At 36.4% G+C, this 23386-nt stretch overlaps 1 protein-coding gene across 1 annotated transcript in view; it reads left to right on the top strand.

Annotated features, from left to right (window-relative positions):
* The window catches only part of zranb3 (zinc finger, RAN-binding domain containing 3), a 278301-nt gene that overhangs the window by 238069 nt on the left and 16846 nt on the right, over positions 1-23386 (top strand). Inside the window, exons 17-19 of the mRNA XM_062059225.1 lie at positions 3336-3476; positions 21524-21667; positions 21754-21946. Coding sequence (XP_061915209.1) covers positions 3336-3476; positions 21524-21667; positions 21754-21946 — 478 coding nt within the window. The remainder of the gene's footprint in view (positions 1-3335; positions 3477-21523; positions 21668-21753; positions 21947-23386) is intronic.

Below are 23386 nucleotides of genomic sequence, written 5' to 3' on the forward strand. Positions count from 1 at the left end.
TGTTTTTAAAGGGCTTTATAAATAAAGTTGGTATGGTATGGTATGGTATTGGGGAATTGCGGGCTTTACATTGACAAATTCCCAAAATTTCCAGATTTCCCAGAATTCCAGGTTTTCCGGGACATTTTTCCCATTCAAAATGAATTGGCCATTTTTCAACCGATTCAAACCATTCCACCTTCAACACCATTCACCATTCTGGAAATTCAAACTACCCTTTTTCCAAGTTAAAAAAAATTCCAGGATTCTCCAGAATTCCTGGTTTTCCAAAGCTCTATTTCCACCCTTTTTTCTGGCGACTACTCCTTCCACATTTTTCAACCGTTCCACCGTCAAAACATTCCTCTTAATCAGAATAAAAAACAAAGTTGTTTTTTGAACCGGCAAAATTCCCCGTTTCCCCGAAATTCCTGGAAAAATTTTACTACTTAAACATTTCATGACCGATTTGAAAAATTCCAACACCAATCATTTCAACTCATTCAAGTCTTTTAACATTTTACTAAAAATTCTCGTTTTCCCCGAAATTACAAAATTTCCATGAAATTCCCATTGAAATGAATGGGACATTTTTCAAATTTCCACAATTCCCACATTTTTTTTATCCGATTCAAACCGTTCCAACTCCAAAATATTCAGCTTGTTCAAAATTGTGGGTTCTCCTTCAATAATTGTAAAAACAATTCCTGGATTTCCTAGAATTCCCAGTTTCTAGGGACATTTTCCCCATTCAAAATTAATTGGCTATTTTTCAAACTTCCACCATTCCCACATTTTTCAACCCATTCAAACGATTCCAACATTAACACATTCCACTCATCCTGGACATTCAAACTAACAATTTCCCAAGTTTTTCATTAAATGATGAATTGGTCCATTTCAGCTGTAAATAACAACATATAGATAATAAATGTCAGTGTTTTGTAATTGAAATTAAGTTTGTAAAAAAAAATAAAAAATGCATATACTTGAAAGACTACGGCTGAGTAAAAACACTGCAAGATAGTTTTACTGATCAGCGTTCTTTAGCACACAGATGCTCCGAAAAAGTCCCTTTCGTTTTTCTTTCTCTCCCTTGTCAAGTTTGTTGTAATAGAAATTCTCAAGAAATAAGAAATAAACAAGTAGACCAGGGGTGCCCACACTTTTTCTGCAGGCGAGCTAATTTTCAATTGACCAAGTAGAGGGAATCTACCTCATTCATATATATCATTTATATTGATTTATTTATGAAAGATACGTTTTTGTTAACAAGGTAAATGTGTTTAAGGATAATCCAAGCATGTTTAACACATATAGATTTCTTTCTTTCATGAAGACAAGAATATAAGTTGGTGCATTACCTGATTCTGATGACTTGCATTGATTGGAATCAGACAGTAGTGATGAACGTCCACATTTTCAAATGGAGGAGAATAAAAGTCCTCCTTTCTGTCTAATACTACATGAAAGTGGTTGGTTTTCGGCATCTTATTTGTCCAGCTTCCATACTCCTTTCTATACACTTTACAATAAATTAATTGGTGGCAAACTCCGTAGCTTGCTAGCTTATGCACGCCAGCTTTCTGAGACTCTTAGTTTGTTAGCGCAGGCAGGATGAAGCAGCACTTTTATTGTGAAGACAGGAACTGTGTAGTCAGTATTTAGAGTTTTGACGGCAGGTACGGCGCGACAGTCTGTTGAAATAAAAAGTGTTTCTCGCCTTCCTGTCGGTCATTTTTTCTTAATAATGATCTGGCAGCAGCCAGCGTCATCTCACAAGACCCTCAGGTGCCGTGAATGTCAATCAAGTGACTAAAGTGACGTCTTGGTGAAGATCGATGATCGCTAATTTTTTTATTTTTTTTTTAATGCCTGGCTGGCGATCAACTGACACACCCTACCCCGTAATGGGCAGCCCTGGTGTGGAGCGTGCAAGTGTGCGGACCAGCGTTTGACGAGCAGGACTCATGGCTAGTGACAGGGCTAAGAAGATATAGCATCAATTTGATTGATTTGCCCATAGTCGAATAAATTAAACTTGAATATGAACATTCTTAGTCGGAAACGGCCCTATGATATACATTACCATACTTTTCAGACTATAGAGCGCACTAGTATATAAGCCACACCCACTTTTTTCATACACTGTATTAGCCACACCAGACTATAAGCCGCAGATACATACGTTGTGAAATGAGTTATTTACACAGAAATATTCTGTAAAAGCTTATTTACATACCTTAAGTGTTTCCAAACGGTGCCTGTAACACGGCAGTAAAACGACTGATCTAACAAAACAGAAGTCATCGTCATGGACCCACTAGCTGCGAAAGCTAGCTCTCCAATCAGCTAAACAGACTCAACAACTCCACGGTGACGTTTTGGTGAATTTACTGAGGAATTTGTGAAACTGAAACAATACAAAAAGAATGCCGTTGTAAGTTAATAATACCAACAAAGACACTCGTAAACGTGTTGGCATATTAGCTCATGCTAACGACGCTAGTTTGATTACATTACGACAGCACGTACAAATATGCATGAAAACACTCCGACAGACATCACACATGGGACGGTTTAGTAAATATGAATCGTCTTAGTTATATTGTACACCTTGCATACTCTGAAATGGCGGTCAAAGAAGTTTTGGGAACTGTGTTCAACAAATCAGCAATACACCACACCGCCCGCCCCATCTAACTTTTTCAAAAGTCCCACCTTGCTGGCAGGAAGTAAAAATGGTTCCTAAAGAACTAAATCTACTCGGGTGGTGGAGACACAGGGGGAACTTATGTAAATGAGACAGTTCCTGCGGTGGAAAAGGGCCTATTGTCCACCAAGTTGTAGGTAGGAAGGACTGCTGGGATGTCCAAGTAGAAAGACCAGAGAAGGTTTGCATCATCACCTAACAATGTCCTGACGTATCTCCCCCAAAGATTGCCTCGTTCCACGCAGAGAGCGGCCATTAATGAGTTGTTTTGCCACCAGACAGGCAAACAATGTGTTGGTATGGTCTTACACCCGCCAACAACACGGATATTGTGACCCCTGCCAGGGGACACACCCATCTGGGACATAAACAGGAAGTGATGAGGATAGTCTACTTCCCATTCCTGTGTCCAAACTTTATGCTTCTTACCACTGCAGCCGACCTACGACACCAAGAAGAGGTTTGGCACAAATAATAACTATTTTACTTCTCAGTGGAAGTAGAAGCTATCAAACAAAAGTGAAATGTCCTGCTTGGTGCACACACAGGATCTTAAAAAGACCACATTTTCCCTGTTCTTCTCTCGTTGCTCTTCATAAACAACACTGCTTATGTCACACCCCCAATGCTTGCATCCTGGCAGGTACCTCAGCCGAGACGAGGTGGCCCGGGCCTCGCTGAGCAAGGCCCAGCAAGAAGGAGGCAGCGTGCGGCTGCTTGTCAAGGAGAACTTCTTCACCAAGAGGAGGTCGGCCTCGTCGCTAAATTCCCCCAACTCAGACAGGTAAGACCCTTCATTTCTAAAATCCCTTTTTTTTTTCAAACATTTGTTTATTGACTTTTTGACATTTAAAGTCCAGAAATACAGTTATAGTAAATACTGGGTGTATCAAAAAAAAAAGTTTTTATTAATTAATCGCGATTATTTTGTTCTTTTTTTTTAACATTTGTTCATTGAATTTTAGACGTATACAGTCCAGAAATAAAATTAAATACTAGGTGTGTAAAAAAAAATCGATTTTAATTAATCAATCGCGATTAGAGATGTCCGATAATATCGGCCTGGCGATATTATCGGCCGATAAATGCTTTAAAATGTAATATCGGAAATTATCGGTATCGGTTTTTTTATTATCGGTATTGTTTTTTATTTTTGTTAGGTTTATTTTTTATTAAATCAACATAAAAAACATAAGATACACTTACAATTAGTCCACCGCCCCAAAAAACCTCCCTCCCCCATTTACACTCATTCACACAAAAGGGTTGTTTCTTTCTGTTATTAATATTCTGGTTCCTACATTATATATCAATATATTTCAATACAGTCTGCAAAGGATACAGTCCGTAAGCACACATGATTGTGCGTGGTGCTGGTCCACTAATAGTACTAACCTTTAACAGTTAATGTTACTCATTTTCATAAATTACTAGTTTCTATGTAACTGTTTTTATATTGTTTTACTATCTTTTTTATTCAAGAAAATGTTTTTAATTTATTTATCTTATTTTATTTTATAATTTTTTTTAAAAAAAGGACCTTATCTTCACCATACCTGGTTGTCCAAATTAGGCATAATAATGTGTTAATACCACGACTGTATATATCGGTATCGGTAATTAAGAGTTGGACAATATCGGAATATCGGATTTCGGCAAAAAAGCCATTATCGAACATACCTAATCGCGATTATTTGTTCTTTTTTTTTTTAACATTTGTTTATTGAATCTAATACATATACAGTCCAGAAATACAATTAAATGAAAGTGTGTGAAAAACATTATTTTGATTAATTAATCGTGCTTATTTGTTTTGTTTTTTAAACATTTGTTTATAGAATTTTTGACATATACAGTACAAAAATACAAATAAATACTGGGTTACAATTAAATACTGGGTGTGTCAAAAAAACATTTTTTATTAATCAATCGCGATTGTTATTTCTTTTTCTTTTTTTTTTTTTTAAATATTGGTTTATTGATTTTTTGACATATACAGTCCAGAAATACAATTAAATACTGGGTGTGTCAAAAAAGATGTTTTTAATTAATTAATCGTGATTGTTATTTTTTTGTTTGTTTGTTTTTTTTAAACATTTTTTAATTAAATTTTTTACTTATACAGTCCAGAAATACAATTAAATACTGGGTGTGTCCAAAAAAAAAGTTTTTATTAATTAATCGCGATTACTTGTTCTTTTAAAAAAAAAAACATTTGTTTATAGAATTTTTGACATATACAGTACAAAAATACAAATAAATACTGGGTTACAATTAAATACTGGGTGTGTCAAAAAACTATTTTTATTAATCAATCGCGATTGTTATTTCTTTTGTTGTTTTGTTTTTAAATATTGGTTTATTGATTTTTTGACGTATACAGTCCAGAAATACAATTAAATACTGGGTGTGTCAAAAAAGATGTTTTTAATTAATTAATCGTGATTGTTATTTTTTTGTTTGTTTGTTTTTTTTAAACATTTGTTAATTTAATTTTTTACTTATACAGTCCAGAAATACAATTAAATACTGGGTGTGTCCAAAAAAAAAGTTGTTATTAATTAGTCGCGATTACTTGTTCTTTTAAAAAAACAAAACATTTGTTTATTGAATTTTTGACATATACAGTCCAGAAATACAATTAAATACTGGGTGTTTCAAAAAAATATATATTTTAATTAATCAATCGTGATTGTTATTTTTTTTGTTTTCGTTTTTTTAAACATTGGTTTATTGATTTTTTGACATATACAGTCCAGAAATACAATTAAATACTTGGTGTGTCAAAAAAATGTTTTTATTAATTAATCGCGATTACTTGTCCTTTTCAAAAAACAACATTTGTTTATTGAATTTTTGACATATACAGTCCAGGAATACAATTAAATACTAGATATGTCAAAAAAAAAAAAATTTTTATTTATTAATCCCTCCATTATTTTGTTCTTTTTTTTTTTAACATTTGTTTATTGAATTTTGGACATTTACAGTACAGAAATACAATCAAATACCGGATGTGTCAAAAAAAAAAAGTTGTATTAATTAATCGCGAATTTTATTTATTTTTGATTGTTTTTAAACATTTGTTTATTGAATGTTTTACATATACAGTCCAGAAATACAATTAAATACCGGGTGTGTCAAAAAAAAAAAAAAAATCCATTAAATAATTGAGATTATTTGTTCTTTTTTTTTTTTTTTTAACATTTGTTTATTGAATTTTTTACATTTACAGTCCATAAATACAATAAAATACTAGGTGTGTAAAAAAATATATATTTTAATTAATTATTCGCTATTATTTGTTCTTTTTTTAAAAATTAAAAAAGAAAACATTTATTTATTGAATTTTTGATATATACAGTACAGAAATACAATTAAATACTAGGTTTGTAAAGAAAAAAAAAGTGATTTTAAGTAATTAATTGCGATTGTTATTTTTGGGTTTTTGTTTTTTTTACATTTGTTTATTTAATTATTATTATTTTTTTAAACAGTTAACAAAAAATCAATACAATACAAATCAGATGTTCTTTCCCCCCACCCAAATTTTTCAAAATATAATAATAAAAATAAAAATCAGTCAAATAAGTCCAGGCAACTGCCCTCAGCATGTTGCAGCAATACTCAAAAGCAAACAAAAGGCTCATCAATCAACCACAATTTTTTAAGGACTATGTCCTTAAACCACTTGTAATTTCTCTATTTCGGGCGACAGCAAACATTAAACTTATCTTTGAGGGCTAAGTTTTTACTTCACATCTCCATATGTTAGATCAGTAATCCGACTAATTTAGAATTATGCGTCTCCCAAGAGGCAAAACAAACATTTTTTTTTTGTCTGTGCGTCAACGGTCACCATTTTCCAATCTTCTAGAGAATATTGCTCCATGTCAGCGTGGAGATGAGGCTTCATCATCTGCCTATTAGGGTGATTTGTCTCATCACGCCCCTTCCCCTTTGCCAATAAATGTATTTCCCTTCCCTTAACTGTCTCCATGGAGACTGCGTCCGCCTCCTGCGCCTGGCACAAAGGCCCGCTGTATGTGTTCGTTAGGTAAATACAGCCAATAATACAATCTATTGGCAGAGACTCAACAGCCAGCAAGCGAGGGTACAAGAGCAAACACACACACAAACACACACACACACACGCACATGCATTGTTGTTTGTGCAAGATGTTTCTCCGTTAAGTTGCCACGCAGCGCTTTGTTTTCCTGCCGGAGGAGCGAGAATGTGAACGGCTCCAGAGTGTGTCATGGCTGCAAGGCATGGAAGTGGAGGAGATGTTTGTGATCCTGCTATTTGCTGAAAGAAATATTGACAGGCTTTTGCAAACACTGGCTTGTTTCGCTAAAAAAGCGGTATTATTTGTCTAATTTACGTTTTTTATTGGACATGAACTAACATGCTAAGCAAAGCGTGCATTTTAAAAAGGTCAGCAGCGCCTTCAAAGATGAACTGCACTTTTTGGGAATTGTGCCTATCATTCACAATCATTATTATGAGAGACAAGAACACGTCTTTTTTTCTTTTTTTTTTAGATTTTAAAGATGATTAAAAATGCTTGAAAGATGTGGCTAGTGTGAGTCAGCGTTGTAGCCTTCAAATCCCTCTAAAACAACTTTGTTTTATACACACACTGCAAGTCTATATATAACGTAGTAACAGACACCTTCATAACAATATGTAATGTTTTATATACACACTGCAAGTATATATATATAATGTAGTAACAGACACCTTCATACTAATATGTAATATGTTTTATACACACACTGCAAGTATATATATAATGTAGTAACAGACACCTTCATAACAATATTTAATATGTTTTATATACACACTGCAAATACATATATAATGTAGTAACAGACACCTTCATAACAATATGTAATATGTACAATATACACACTGCAAGTCTATATATAACGTAGTAACAGACACCTTCATAACAATATGTAATATGTACAATATACACACTGCAAGTCTATATATAACGTAGTAACAGACACCTTCATAACAATATGTAATATGTTTTATATACACACTGCAAATACATATATAATGTAGTAACAGACACCTTCATAACAATATGTAATATGTACAATATACACACTGCAAGTCTATATATAATGTAGTAACAGACACCTTCATAACAGTATGTAATATGTACAATATACACACTGCAAGTCTATATATAATGTAGTAACAGACACCTTCATAACAATATGTAATGAACATACTAGTGGCGGGCCGTGTGTTTCCCACCTAGGCCTTCAGTGATGTCCGACTTTTTTTTTTGATTGATTGATTGAAACTTTTATTAGTAGATTGCACAGTACAGTAAATTTTTTCCTGAGGGAACTCTCCTGAAAGAATCAATAAAGTACTATCTATCATATTTCGTACAATTGACCACTAAATGGTAACACCCAAATAAGTAAGTAAATCAATTCATGGTAGCAAATCAATTCATGGTACTTCAATGATTACCTCTCAAAATACCATCATTCATGTCACCACATGACCATTGCTGGAGAAATACTATACAGGAACCCATTTACGCTCTACTGGACATTGTACAAAACGGGTTATTTTCTGGCGCATTCAAAAATCAATAAACCCGCATCAGCAATTAAAACATCTTATGTGGTACTGTCAAAATTAAAATTGCAAAAAACATTTTAAAATGTGAAAAAAATTAAGAAATAAAATATCTAAACTCACATTTACGGTATAGCTCGGTTGGTAGAGCGGCCGTGCCAGCAACTTGAGGGTTGCAGGTTCGATCCCCGCTTCCGCCATCCTAGTCACTGCCGTTGTGTCCTTGGGCAAGACACTTTACCCACCTGCTCCCAGTGCCACCCACACTGGTTTAAATGTAACTTAGATATTGGGTTTCACTATGTAAAGCGCTTTGAGTCACTTGAGAAAAAGCGCTATATAAATGTAATTCACTTCACTTCATTTCATCGACAGCTGAGCTAGCTTCCGGAGTTGGCCGAGATGGTCTCACAAGATGTAATTTCTCTTTAAATATCCTTCTTGAAAATGGCCTTGCAAATGTATGTGTTGTCTTGCCTAATCATAAAAGATGCTGACGAGGCGTGTTGCTTAAAGTTTATTCTACAAAACCGGCCGGCATGTCTACATTCAACAACCTAAACGGGGCTACTGCTCATGCTCTTTACCACTGTGGCATGCTGGGTAATGGAGTTCTTATGTCACCTGGCTCATAACATCACAATGTATATCTGCCTTAGGCCATCTAGAAGGCCTTACTGACAACAACTCGTGATCTGATTGGCTATCGCAACTGTCTATCAACTGTATGTGCCCGTTCACTTACAGTGCACAGAAAAAAGCATTGTTGAATCTGAAGGCTTCTGGCAGATTTGAATCTGAATCTGAATTCTGATTGGATAAAAACTGTATAACCTAAAAACAACAGCGCTGGAAGGAGAATAATATGACATGAAGAGAATATGAATAATTTTAGCTATTTAGGGAAAGTAAATAAAAAAATACTTTTATCTTTAATTATGATCATGATTTCTGGTTATGTTAGGCCAGCAGAGAAGGCCTTGCTGGCCCTGATGGCACACCACTGCAAGTATATACAGTCGTGGTCAAAAGTTTACATACACTTGTAAAGAACATAATGTCATGGCTGTCTTGAGTTTCCAATAATTTCTACAACTCTTTCTAATGTGATAGAGTGATTGGAGCACATACTTGTTGTTCACAAAAACATTCATGAAGTTTGGTTCTTTTATGAATTTATTATGGGTCTACTGAAAATGTGACCAAATCTGCTGGGTCAAAAGTATACATACAGCAATGTTCATATTTGGTTACATGTCCCTTGGCAAGTTTCACTGCAATAAGGCACTTTTGGTAGCCATCCACAAGCTTCTGGTTGAATTTTTGACCACTCTTCTTGACAAAATTGGTGCAGTTCAGCTAAATGTGTTGGTTTTCTGACATGGAGTTGTTTCTTCAGCATTGTCCACACGTTTAAGTCAGGACTTTGGGAAGGCCATTCTAAAACCTTAATTCTATCCTGATTTAGCCATTGCTGTATGTATACTTTTGACCCAGCAGATTTGGTCACATTTTCGGTAGACCCATAATAAATTCATAAAAGAACCAAACTTCATAAATGTTTTTTGTGACCAACAAGTATGTGCTCCAATCACTCTATCACAAAAAAATTAGAGTTGTAGAAATTATTGGAAACTCAAGACAGCCATGACATTATGTTCTTTACAAGTAATCAATCAATCAATGTTTATTATATAGCCCTAAATCACAAGTGTCTCAAAGGGCTGTACAAGCCACAAGTGTATGTAAACTTTTGACCATGACTGTATATAATGTAGTAACAGAAACCTTCATAACAATATGTAATATGTACAATATACACACTGCAAGTATATATATATAATGTAGTAACAGACATTTTATAACAATATGTACTGTAATATGTTCAACATTTACCCGAAATTTGATTATTTTAAGCATTGCCAGAACTAATTCTTCCACGAATTTATTTCCGTTTCCGTAGCAGCTTACTTTGGACTTCCGGCAACATCTGTGTGTTCTTACTTCCGGAAACAAACGCAAGTGTTTTCTATTCATGGCAGATTTGATAACAAACAACGAAGACGACCATTTTTGGACAAATGAGGATACACAACCTTGTCTTTTTGAGGCTGAGGATGAACTGCTGCTTCTAGAAGCGAGCACAAAGAACAGCGTGTAACATTGGAGCAGACAGAAGCTGAAAGAGTGAGGTCTGCGTGACTTTGACGCTATAAATGTGGAATTTGGAGACAAGCTATTTCAACATAAATGAAGTGCTTACCCAAATAAGCCTGTAAAAACGCCCCCAGCCAGCTGGACTGAACGCACAACTGTCCATCAAGTGAGTCACTTTAATATTGATCATGATACACGCAGCACGCCATGTCTGGTATTACAACTACAGTACACACGCTGTCTGGCTAGCTGTGTACAAACAAAACATGAAATAATACTTTACACATACTGTAATATGATTGTTCATGTTTTTCACTCCGTACAGATTGGTGTCATATCGCAGTGTCGTATCTGTCCACTGTCCATACCAGAGCTACTTTACGCTACAACGGAGGATGTTAGCACGCATGTGCATGCACGAGCCAGTCTGCCCCACAACAAGAGAAGAGAGAAAATTAAGGAACTTATTGACTACAACTTTGGACTACAACTTAATAAAAATGGCGGACTCGCGCAAAGCTCTTCGAGTAAACCTCGACCATATCTGGAGATAGCCACTGACGTAACTAAAGAAAAAATATGTCACTTAAGTCTCAAATTCTAAACAAATCGTTTGGAGCAAGTTTGGAATAAGGCAAGATCGTTTTATGAATATTTTCATAGTTTTGCAAAATATATGTTTTATTTTTTTTTTTAAATTTAGGAATCCAGTTTTTGTAAAGACAACAGGCTTGTGTAGCTCATCAGCACAAAGAGTGGAGCACCAGACTGGTCTAGTAGTACAAAGTTTGCGGTCAATATAAAGTACCGGTCCGCCACTTCCACTAAATCACTAATCCTCGCCGCCATGGCGACAAATAAAGTAAGTTTCTTACAAGTATCATCCCTGCAGGACAAGGAATAGCTAAACATGCTTCACTAGACACAGTAGCTCACCGGCATCACAATGTAAACAAATGCCATTGGTGGATCCCCACCTGACATCCACTGTAATGATACCAAGTACAGTAACGTATCTAGTAGATACTACTATGATTACATCGATATTTTTTGGCATCACAACATCTTATTTTGTTTTTTAAAATGTATATTATGTTTATAAACTCAGGAAATATGTCCCTGGACTTTGAATATGACCAATGTATGATCCTGTAACTACTTGGTATTGGATCGATACCTAAATGTGTGGTAACATCCAAAACTAATGTAAAGTATCAAACAACAGAAGAATAAGGGATTATTACATTTTAACAGAAGTGTAGATAGAACACGTTAAAAGAGGAAGTAAGCAGATATTAACAGTAAATGAACAAGTAGATTAATAATTCATTTTCTACCACTTGTCCTTAAAGGCCTACTGAAATGAATTTTTTTTTATTCAAACGGGGATATCAGATCCATTCTATGTGTCATACTTGATCATTTTGCGATATTGCCATATTTTTGCTGAAAGGATTTAGTAGAGAACATCGACGATAAAGTTCGCAACTTTTGGTCGCTGATAAAAAAGCCTTGCCTGTACCGGAAGTAGCGTGACGTCGCAGGTTGAAGGGCTCCTCACATTTCCCCATTGTTTACACCAGCAGCGAGAGCGATTCGGACCAAGAAAGCGACGATTACCCCATTAATTTGAGCGAGGATGAAAGATTCGTGGATGAGGAACGTGAGAGTGCAGGACGTATCTTTTTTCGCTCTGACCGTAACTTAGGTAAAAGGGTTCATTGGATTCCACACTTTCTCCTTTTTCTATTGTGGCTCACGGATTTGTATTTTAAACCACCTCGGATACTATATCCTCTTGAAAATGAGAGTCGAGAACGCGAAATGGACATTCACAGTGACTTTTATCTCCACGACAATACATCAAGTTCAAGTTCAAGTTTATTCGTCGGCGAAGCTCTTTAGCTACGGAGCTAACGTGATAGCATCGTGCTTAAATGCAGATAGAAACAAAAGAAATAAGCCCCTGACTGGAAGGATAGACAGAAGATCAACAATACTACTATCAGGATACACCGAACCAAACACTGGACCTGTAACCACACGGTTAATGCTGTGCCGCCTGTCGAAGCCTAGCAATGCTGTTGCTAACGACGCCATTGAAGCTAACTTAGCTACGGGACCTCGTCAGAGCTATGATAAAAACATTAGCGCTCTACCTACGCCAGCCCTCATCTGCTCATCAACACCCGTGCTCACCTGCGTTCCAGCGATCGACGGCGCGACGAAGGACTTCACCCGATCATCGATGCAGTCGGCGGCTAGCGTCGGATAGCGCGTCTGCTATCCAACTCAAAGTCCTCCTGGTTGTGTTGCTGCAGCCGGCCGCTAATACACCGATCCCACCTACAGCTTTCTTCTTTGCAGTCTCCATTGTTAATTGAACAATTTGCAAAAGATTCACCAACACAGATGTCCAGAATACTGTAAAATTTTGCGATGAAAACAGAGCTGTTTGTATTGGGATACAATGGTGTACCTATACTTCCGGTTCAACCATTGACGTCACGCGCAAACGTCATCATATCAAAACGTTTTCAGCCGGAAGTTTGCCGGGAAATTTAAAATTGCACTTTATAAGTTAACCCGGCCGTATTGGCATGTGTTGCAATGTTAAGATTTCATCATTGATATATAAACTATCAGACTGCGTGGTCGGTAGTAGTGGGTTTCAGTAGGCCTTTAATAATGTTGACGAAATAATAGAATGATAAATGACACAATATGTTACTGCATACGTTAGCAGACTAATTAGGAGCCTTTGTTTGTTTACTTACTACTAAAAGACAAGTTATGTCTTGTATGTTCACTATTTTATTTAAGGACAAACTTGCAATAATAAACATATGTTTAATGTACCCTAAGATTTTTTGTTAAAATAAAGCCAATAATGCAATTTTTTGTGGTGCCCTTTATTTAGAAAAGTACAGAAGAGTATCGAAATAATTTTGGTACCAATACCAAAATATTGGTTTCGGGACAACACTACTACACACTGTGTCTGCTTGTAAGTACTCTGTTGTCAAACATGCGCCTCTCGCTCGTTTTACCAGCAATGTCACGTTGTGATGACCGCGCGCCATCCTGCCCGAGGAGAAAAAAAATGTACCGTTATTTTTCAGAAGCCGTTTAGTACCGTTTTTAATTCATTAATACAGCGGTACTTTATTAGTACCGGTATACAGGACAACCTTTGTTTATAGTTAACTATATTGTTGATATACCATGATCCCTACATGCGTAGACACTTCATGTGTGTATTATTTTACCTTCCAGTAACTTCATGGTGGAGACTACCAGTAAGTACAGAGTAAGAGCAGGCAAAAGCAAACAAAAATGCTAATCGCTAAACTAGCCGCTAAGCTAGCTTGAAACGACACAATAATGATGTGCTCAGTACACTTTAACAAGTCTGTTAAGTTGTTTTTCCAGTTTTCTGACCGTTCTCATTTTGAGTTTATTCTTGACTTGCTTTCCTCCACAGACATTGCTGGCAACACCCAAGTCTCTTGGTACCAGTTTTTGGTATCTCCTCAACGTGCCTTTTTTTAGAGCGTTTCCTCCTCATATCAGTGAGCAAACATTTCTCTGTAGTGTTTCTCTGACTCCACTCTGCCTTGGCGTGTATGAAATTGAAAACACAAAACCACGGGAAGAGATTCGAGTCCATCTGTCCCCCTCCGGTGTGGCTCCCGCACCCTGCTGGGATGACGTGGCAAATACCCAAATTTGCTGTCTAAAAAACAAAAACAAAAACAAAAAAGACTCTCACATTTGTATGCTTGGAATTTGCATAAAAGAGAACAATATACGGCTTGCACACAAGCATGTTGTACAAGAAAAAGGGTACAATTTGGAATTTTTATTAACATTATGAAGGACAAAATGATGCCATCAGCTAATATTTAATTACTGTATTAAAGGCCTACTGAAATGATTTTTTTAAATTTAAACGGGAATAGCAGATCCATTCTATGTGTCATACTTGATCATTTCGCGATATTGCCATATTTTTGTTGAAAGGATTTAGTAGAGAAAATCGACGATAAAGTTCTTAACTTTTGCTCGCTGATAAAAAAAAGCCTTGCCTGTACCGGAAGTAGCGTGACGTCACAGGAGCTAGTATTCCTCACAATTCCCCATTGTTTACAATGGAGCGAGAGAGATTCGGACCGAGAAAGTGACGATTACCCCATTAATTTGAGCGAGGATGAAAGATTCGTAGATGAGGAACGTTACAGTGAAGGACTTGAGAGGCAGTGATGGACGTATCTTTTTTCGCTCTGACCGTAACTTAGGTACAAGCTGGCTCATTGGATTCCACACTCTCTCCTTTTTCTATTGTGGATCACGGATTTGTATTTTAAACCACCTCGGATACTATATCCTCTTGAAAATGGGAGTCGAGCACGCGAAATGGACATTTAAAGTGACTTTTATCTCCAAGACAATACATCGGTGACACACTTAGCTACTGAGCTAACGTGATAGCATCGTTGTCAAATGAAGATAGAAACAAAATAAATAAACCCCTGACTGGAAGGATAGACAGAAGACCAACAATACTATTAAACCATGTACATGTAACTACACGGTTAACAATTCTCAGCCTGGTAAGGTTTAACTATGCTGTTGCTAACGACGCTAAGGCTAATTTAGCAACTTAGCAACCGGACCTCACAGAACTATGTACTCTCTCCTTTTTCTATTGTGGATCACGGATTTGTATTTTAAACCACCTCGGATACTATATCCTCTTGAAAATGAGAGTCGAGCACGCGAAATGGACATTTAAAGTGACTTTTATCTCCAAGACAATACATCGGTGACACACTTAGCTACTGAGCTAACGTGATAGCATCGTTCTCAAATGAAGATAGAAACAAAATAAATAAACCCCTGACTGGAAGGATAGACAGAAGACCAACAATACTATTAAACCATGTACATGTAACTACACGGATAAAAATTCTCAGCCTGGTAAGGCTTAAAAATGCTGTTGCTAACGATGCTAAGGCTAATTTAGCAACTTAGCAACCGGACCTCACAGAACTATGATAAAACATTAGCGCTCCACCTACGCCAGCCAGCCCTCATCTCCCCATCAACAGCCGTGCTCACCTGCATTCCAGCGATCAACGGCGCGACAAAGGACTTCATCCGTGGGTTTGGCGGCAAGCATCGGCGAGGCGTAGTAAGTAGTCCTTGTTGTGTTGCTGTAAGTATTGTACTTAGCCGCTAAGACACCGATCGGTCCCACCTACAACGTTCTTCTTTGCAGCCTCCATTGTTCATTAAACAAATTGCAAAAGATTCACCAACACAGATGTCCAGAATACTGTGGAATTTTGTCGAAGCAAACAAGAGGCTTTTCTATCGGGTCCGATGGGGTCCAACCACTTCCGTTGCTTTTGTGACGTCACGCGCATAAATCATATCCAAAGGAGTTTGTCAACCGGAAGTGTGGCGGGAATTTTAAAATTGCACTTTATAAGTTAACCCGGCCGTATTGGCATGTGTTTCAATGTTAAGATTTCATCATTGATATATAAACTATCAGACTGCGTGGTTGGTAGTAGTGGGTTTCAGTAGGCCTTTAAGCAATATTATACTGTGAGAGTTATTTATATTCCCACCCCTGTCATACATGTGTAAAGAGAGGTTAACATTACAAATTGAAATCAATTTAAACAAGATATAGTAAAACTACTCTACCTCGTAAGACACCTGATGGGGGAAATTAAGATATTATCATGTAAGTTATGCTGCAATTACTAAGAGTGGGTTGGCAATAAGTATATACTGTAGAAGAATATGTATTGTGTAAGTAATTCTATGTTCAATATTGCAAATGCATATTACAATTACCATATTTACTGGACTGTAGAGCACACCGGTATATAAGCTGCACCCACCAAATTTTAGAAAAGAAAAAAAAAAAGATTTTTCCATATATTAGCCGCACCGGACTATAAGCCGCAGATATATACGTTGTGAAATGAGTTATTTACAACAAAAGATTCTGTAAATATTTATTTACATACCTTAATTGTTGCCCAACGGTGCCTGTAACACGGCAGTAAAATGGCTGATCAAACAAAACAGAAGTCACCGTCATGGGCTGCGGAAGCTAGCTCTCCAATCAGCTAAACAGACTCAATAACTCCACGGTGACGTTGTGGTGAATTTACAAAACTGAAACAATACAAAGAGAATGCCGTAAGTTGGTAATGCTAACACAGACACTCGTAAACACGTTAGCATATTAGCTAATTAAATTACGATAGCATGTACAAATATGCATGAAAACACTCCTACGGACATCACACATAGGACGGTTTAGTAAGTAAAAATAGTTTTAGTTATATTGTAAAACTTGCGAACGTTGAATGAAGAATCCATACAAGTAGAAACGCGATGGACGACGAGAAGACGGAACGGCACTTGTACTTCCAGTTCAAAGCTTTAAACAACAGGAAACACTTGTAGGCATTCACCCAGCTGCACCTGCAGTGAGCGAACTCGCCCAAAAGACGGCGCCATAGCACAAACAATAACACACCGTTTCAGTGTATCTGTGTTTTTTGATGTGTGTTTGTTGAACACAAGACATTACGGCCGTGAGCAAAAAAGAGAAATCCATAAATTAGCTGCATCGCTTTACAAGCCGCAGGGTTCATAGCGTAGGAAAAGAGTAGCGACTTATAGTCCGGAATTTATGGTAGTACGTGTATGTTATTGATATTTATTAATTGTATTTCTCATATTGTATTTTATAAACTCTTATGCGCTTATATTCTGTTTTATTTGTTGCTATTATTTAGGGGTGTCAAAATAAACAAGTTAACTTGTGATTAATCACAAAAAAATATGGCATCAACCATGTTTTGCATACATACTGCTTTTTCTTCTTTTTTTTGACCGTACATGCTCCTTCATCTTGACCGCAGATGTTCATCTGAAAGGTTGTTATACGGTCAGTGACCAGATCAGTGCAAAGATGAGAGACTGGTGTGCTCGCTGGCAAATTTCACTTCAAATTTGAGGAAATAAATAACATGCATTGAAGTAAAACGTCTGAAAAATGCTGCTGGATGACATTTCCGACGATAGAATTGCATTTGTCTTTTTTTACGTTAATTTCATTTATGCAAACGAGTAATAACCTACCATTAGTCATGGTGAATCCAAATTCAAAAGTGTGATTAATATGATTTTAAAAATATATTCATTTGACTATTAATTTGGCCATTTTACTGTTTTTGTCATTTATTTTTTTGTCTATATAGTTTTTGCAATATTTTTTTATATTATTTTTTTGGATGGCGTGAATGTTTACGTATTCTCTCGTGTGGACGTCCTAAAGGTGGCGATTTCCTCAATCCTGTTATTGTCAATGGTGCTGTTTTTATTGATTTAAATAAATCAATAGAAAAAAAACCCAGAGTCATATAAGGATAAATCTTTCTTTAAACAGTTATTTTATTTTCTGTCTATTTTATGTTCCCTCTAATTGGTCATGTTTGTGAGCAAACGACAAAACTCCCTGAGCATTCAGTGGAGCACATGTAGCAACGTCAGACGTGCACACTGTGGCCACACCAGCAGCACACCTGTCCCAAACCTGACTTAATAACAAGTTAAATGTTTTCTTATTATAATAAAATGACAGCCGCCATTTCCATGAGATTATTTTCTAATATAAGTGTTTAGTTCCCATTAAAACATTCACATGTTGCACAATGAGATGTAAGCATGGGATCATGTGTACAATCCTGTAACTTTCTGTTTGTAAAATATATATTTTTTATTATGTCTTTATAATAATAACAGCATTTCATGATTGATATTTATAAATTAAGATTCTTAATAAAGGACAGTAGAATAAGCACACATTTGATCATAGTGTAACGACCTGGAATTACACGTTATGTGTGGTGTTGGAGTTGTCCGACTTTTGTGTGGCTGTAAACGCATCACTGGCTAAGTGCCATGAGTGCATGTGTTGGTGCAGGTGAGAGAGAGCGAGCGGGTGCTGTTGATATGACAGATGACAAAGTTGTTTTTGGTCTGGTTTGTACAGCAGAAAATGACCACTTTTGCTAGATAGAAGTTATTTACCAATGTTCTGGTCATGTGTTTATGGCCGACAATAAAGAGTTTTGCTCAATAAAGTGATTGATGGAATTCATGTCCTCCTTAAAGCGTCTCGACAGATGTTACAATAATTGAACAGTAATGACGAAAACTGTTTTCTCTGTTGTGGCTGTCAGTTACATTGATGATGAGCTTCAAGCACACCTGTGAAGTGAAAACCATTTCAGGTGACTACCTCTTGAAGCTCATCGAGAGAATGCCAAGAGTGTGCAAAGCAGTAATCAGAGCAAAGGGTGGCTATTTTGAAGAAACTAAAATATAAAACATGTTTTCAGTTATTTCACCTTTTTTTGTTAAGTACATAACTCCACATGTGTTCATTCATAGTTTTGATGCCTTCAGTGACAATCTACAATGTGTACAGTCATGAAAATAAAGAAAACGCATTGAATGAGAAGGTGTGTCAGAACTTTTGGCCTGTACTGTATCTATTTATATATATATAAATAACCATCCAAACCCCCCCTTAAAAAAAATCGCCTTTGCATTTAGTGAGGTCATCTTTACAATTAATTCAATATTATTTTTCTTTTTCATTTAATTTGGTTTTTTTTCTCGGTTTGCTTTGTAATAACTTGTACAGTTTTGCATGTCTGATGTGATCATTAGCTTTGTTTTTCTTTGGATTTCAATATACATTGCAGCCACACTTTGTGACCTGATATTGTTATTATAAGCAATAAAGAAAGAAAACGCATTGAATGAGAAGGTGTGTCCAAACTTTTGGCCTGTACTGTATGTATAAAAAAAAATATATATATATATATATATATATATATATATATATATATATATATATATATATATATATATATATATATATATATATATATATATATATATATATATATATATATATATATATATGCAAATATATAAATATATATATATATATATATATATATATATATATATATATATATATACAGTATATATGTATATATATTGTTATTTATAGGGTTTTAAGTTTTTTTTTATATATATATACATATATATATATATACATACATATGCGGTATATATATACATATACAGTCGCGATCAAAAGTTTACATACACTTGTAAATAACATAATGTCATGGCTGTCTTGAGTTTCCAATAATTTCTACAACTCTTATTTTTTTGTGATAGAGTGATTGGAGCACATACTTGTTGGTCACAAAAAACATTCAGGAAGTTTGGTTCTTTTATGAATTTATTATGGGTCTACTGAAAATGTGACCAAATCTGCTGGGTCAAAAGTATACATACAGCAATGTTAATATTTGGTTACATTGCTGTAAATGGGACAATGAAAAAGGAGGATTACCTCCAAATTCTTCAGAACAACCTAAAATCATCAGTCTGGAGGTTGGATCTTGGGCGCAGTTGGGTGTTCCAACAAGACAATGACCCCAAACACACGTCAAAAGGGGTAAAGGAATGGCTAAATCAGGCTAGAATTAAGGTTTTAGAATGGCCTTCCCAAAGTCCTGACTTAAACGTGTGGACAATGCTGAAGAAACAAGTCCATGTCGGAAAACCAACAAACTTAGCTGAACTGCACCAATTTTGTCAAGAGGAGTGGTCAACAATTTAATCAGAAGCTTGCCAGAAGCTTGTGGATGGCTACCGAAAGCGCCTTATTGCAGTGAAACTTGCAAAGGGACATGTAACCAAATATTAACATTGCTGTACGTATACTTTTGACCCAGCAGATTTGGTCACATTATATATATATATATATATATATATACATATATATATATATATATATATATATATATATATATATATATATATATATATATATATATATATATATATATATATATATATATACGTGTATATATATATACGTGTATATATATATACATATATATATGTATATATGCATGTATATTTGTATGTATATATATATATATATATATACATACATATATATGTATATATATATACATACAGTATATATGTATATATATATATATATGTATGTGTGTATATATATATACTGTATGTATATATATATATATAAACATCCTTAAAACCCAATAAATAACCATTTAAAGCCCCCACTACAAAAAAATCTTCTTTGCATTTAGTGAGGTCTTCTTTAAAATTCCTTTGATATTATTTAGCTTTTTCATATCATACTTTTTGGGTTTCTTTGCTTTGTAATAATTTGTACAGTTTTGCATGTCTGATGTAATCATTAGCTTTGTTTTTTCTTTGGATTTGAATATATATTGCAGCCAACAAACCTCCATTTACACTTTGTGACCTGAATATTAACCAAGTGTTCGTGATATTGTTATTATAAGCAATAAATAAAGAAAAGGCATTGAATGAGAAGGTGTGTCCAAACTTTTAGCCTGTACTGTACGTCTGAAAGATGAATGAATGAGCAAACATGTGTAATGTAGGGAGAAAAATTAGAAATATTGACACTGAAAATTCAAAGCAGGCATGCAGGCTGCTTTTCATGGTAACACTTTAGTATGGGGAACATATTCACCATTAATTAGTTGCTTATTAAAGTAAAAAAAGACTTAATTTAGAGTTATTTGGACACTATGGGAACATATAAGGGTTAGGGTTAGGGTTACCAATAAGCAATAATGCTGAGGTTATTGAGGGAAGACTCTTAGTTAATGGCTTACTGGCTGTATAATAAGGTCATGCAGAATAAGGCATTAATAAGTACTTAATAATGACTAATTAAGAGCCAATATGTTACTAATTTGCATGTTAATAAGCAACTAGTTAATGGTGAATATGTTCCCCATACTAAAGTGTTACCGTTTTTATTTCTAAAAAGATCTGTTTTGACAGGAGATAATATAATTTTTTTCTGTGTGGAAAAAGTTTAGATCAAGTGTGTGAGTGTGGTTGTTCGTACCCCCGCGCTCATGCACTGTGTACTTTTGCAGCTCCGAGAAGTCAGTTAGCGAGCAGCCGTCGCCAGGTTTCCTGCAGGCCCTGGACCGCCAGGGCGTCCCTCTGTGCCTGTCCTGTCAGAAGGTCTGTTCCACCACCGGCGCCGGGGCCTGTGACTCCCGCTTCTGCAGCCTCAGGTACGACTCCCACAACCCAAGTTGGAAATAATCCCGCCTTTCCCGACAACGCCCGCCTTCTCCAAACACCACCCCCGCTCCCGCAGGTGCCAGGAAGAGTTCCAGTTGCGCTCCAGTCGCACGTACATGCGCTGCCGGGTGCTGGAGGCGGAGCAGGGCGTCTGCCAGCTCTGCGGCCTCCACGCCCACGACCTGTTCGTGAGGGTCCGAGATGCGCCGCCGTCCCAGCGCAAGGAGATGCTGGAGAACACCTGGCTCGCCCAGCTGCCACTCAAACAGGTAGGTGCGGGGAGGAATTTTGTAATTAACGTGAACAAATTTTGATAACTAGCTTTGTGTTTGATGTGGCTATAAATAGCAGACACACACACACACACACACACACTCACACACATCGATCTTCCCTACACGGCTTCTAGTAAATGGATTGCTGGGCCCATTGATTTCTCCCTGCAGTGCCAGGCTCCCACCAGTAAGCCTGTTTGATTTGACTGGCTGTTATCCTTCTCCTTCTCACACACACACAAACACATATAAAAATATATATTTATCCCCCCCCCCCCCCCGACCCTCTTCCTAGTGCCGCCGGCAGCAGTGCGAATCGATATGGCGAGCTTTAGAGGAAACAAACTCAGCCACATGATAAGACGCCATGGTGGCGGAAAAGCCTTAAGATTAGCGCCTCGTTCTTTGGTTCATACTGGGGGCTCTATTGTGTGTGTGTGTGTGTGTGTGTGTGTGTGTGTGTGTGTGTGTTTCCTCCAACACTTCTATATGGCGCTCCATCTGTGCCTTTCAGTCCGGTTTGTGTGTGTTCGTTTCCTGTGCCCCCGTGTGCCGGCCCGCTCTTTCTGTCTTCGGGGATCAATTCCATCTCGCTGCCTTAATGTCGGCAAAGTAGCACTCAAAGCGGGGAAATAGATTTTCGCCGCTCCTCTTGTCAGGCTTGTCTTCCAATCATCTTTACTTGTTGATTGATTTGTGCTCTTTGTCTCTTCAAATGCCATCAACATCCTCGGGTCTGTGGAAGCGGCAGTGCTGGAATGCACACCCGTGCCATCTAGTGGCTCTTCTTCCCACTCCACTCTTCGCTCGTCTGTTTGCTGGCTTTGGCGCGTTCGCGCTCAGCGAGTGGATCACATTTAACCACTAGGGTTGTACGGTATACCGGTACTAGTATAGCACCGTGATTGATACTAATGAATCATTGTCGGTAGTGGTGTTGTCCCAATACCAATATTTTGGTACCGGTACCAAAGTTATTTCGATACTTTTCGGTACTTTTCTAAATAAAGGGGACAACAAAACATTGCATTATTGGCTTTATTTTAACAAAAAAATCTTAGGGTACATTAAACATGTTTGTTATTGCAAGTTTGTCCTTAAATAAAATAGTGAACATACAAGACAACTTGTCTTTTAGTAATAAGTAAACAAACAAAGACTCCTAATTAGTCTGCTGACACATGCAGTAACATATTGTGTCATTTTTCATTCTATTATTTTGTCAACATTATAAAGGACAAGTAGTAGAAAATGACTTATTAATCCACTTGTTCATTTACTGTTAATATCTGCTTACTTTCTCTTTTAACATGCTCTATCGACACTTCTGTTAAAATGTAATAATCACTTGATCTTCTGTTGTTTGATACTTTACATTAGTTTTGGAGGATACCACACATTTAGGTATCAATCCGATACCAAGTAGTTACAGGA

The sequence above is a fragment of the Entelurus aequoreus genome, linkage group LG01 (assembly GCF_033978785.1).
Source record: "Entelurus aequoreus isolate RoL-2023_Sb linkage group LG01, RoL_Eaeq_v1.1, whole genome shotgun sequence".
Taxonomy (NCBI): domain Eukaryota; kingdom Metazoa; phylum Chordata; class Actinopteri; order Syngnathiformes; family Syngnathidae; genus Entelurus; species Entelurus aequoreus.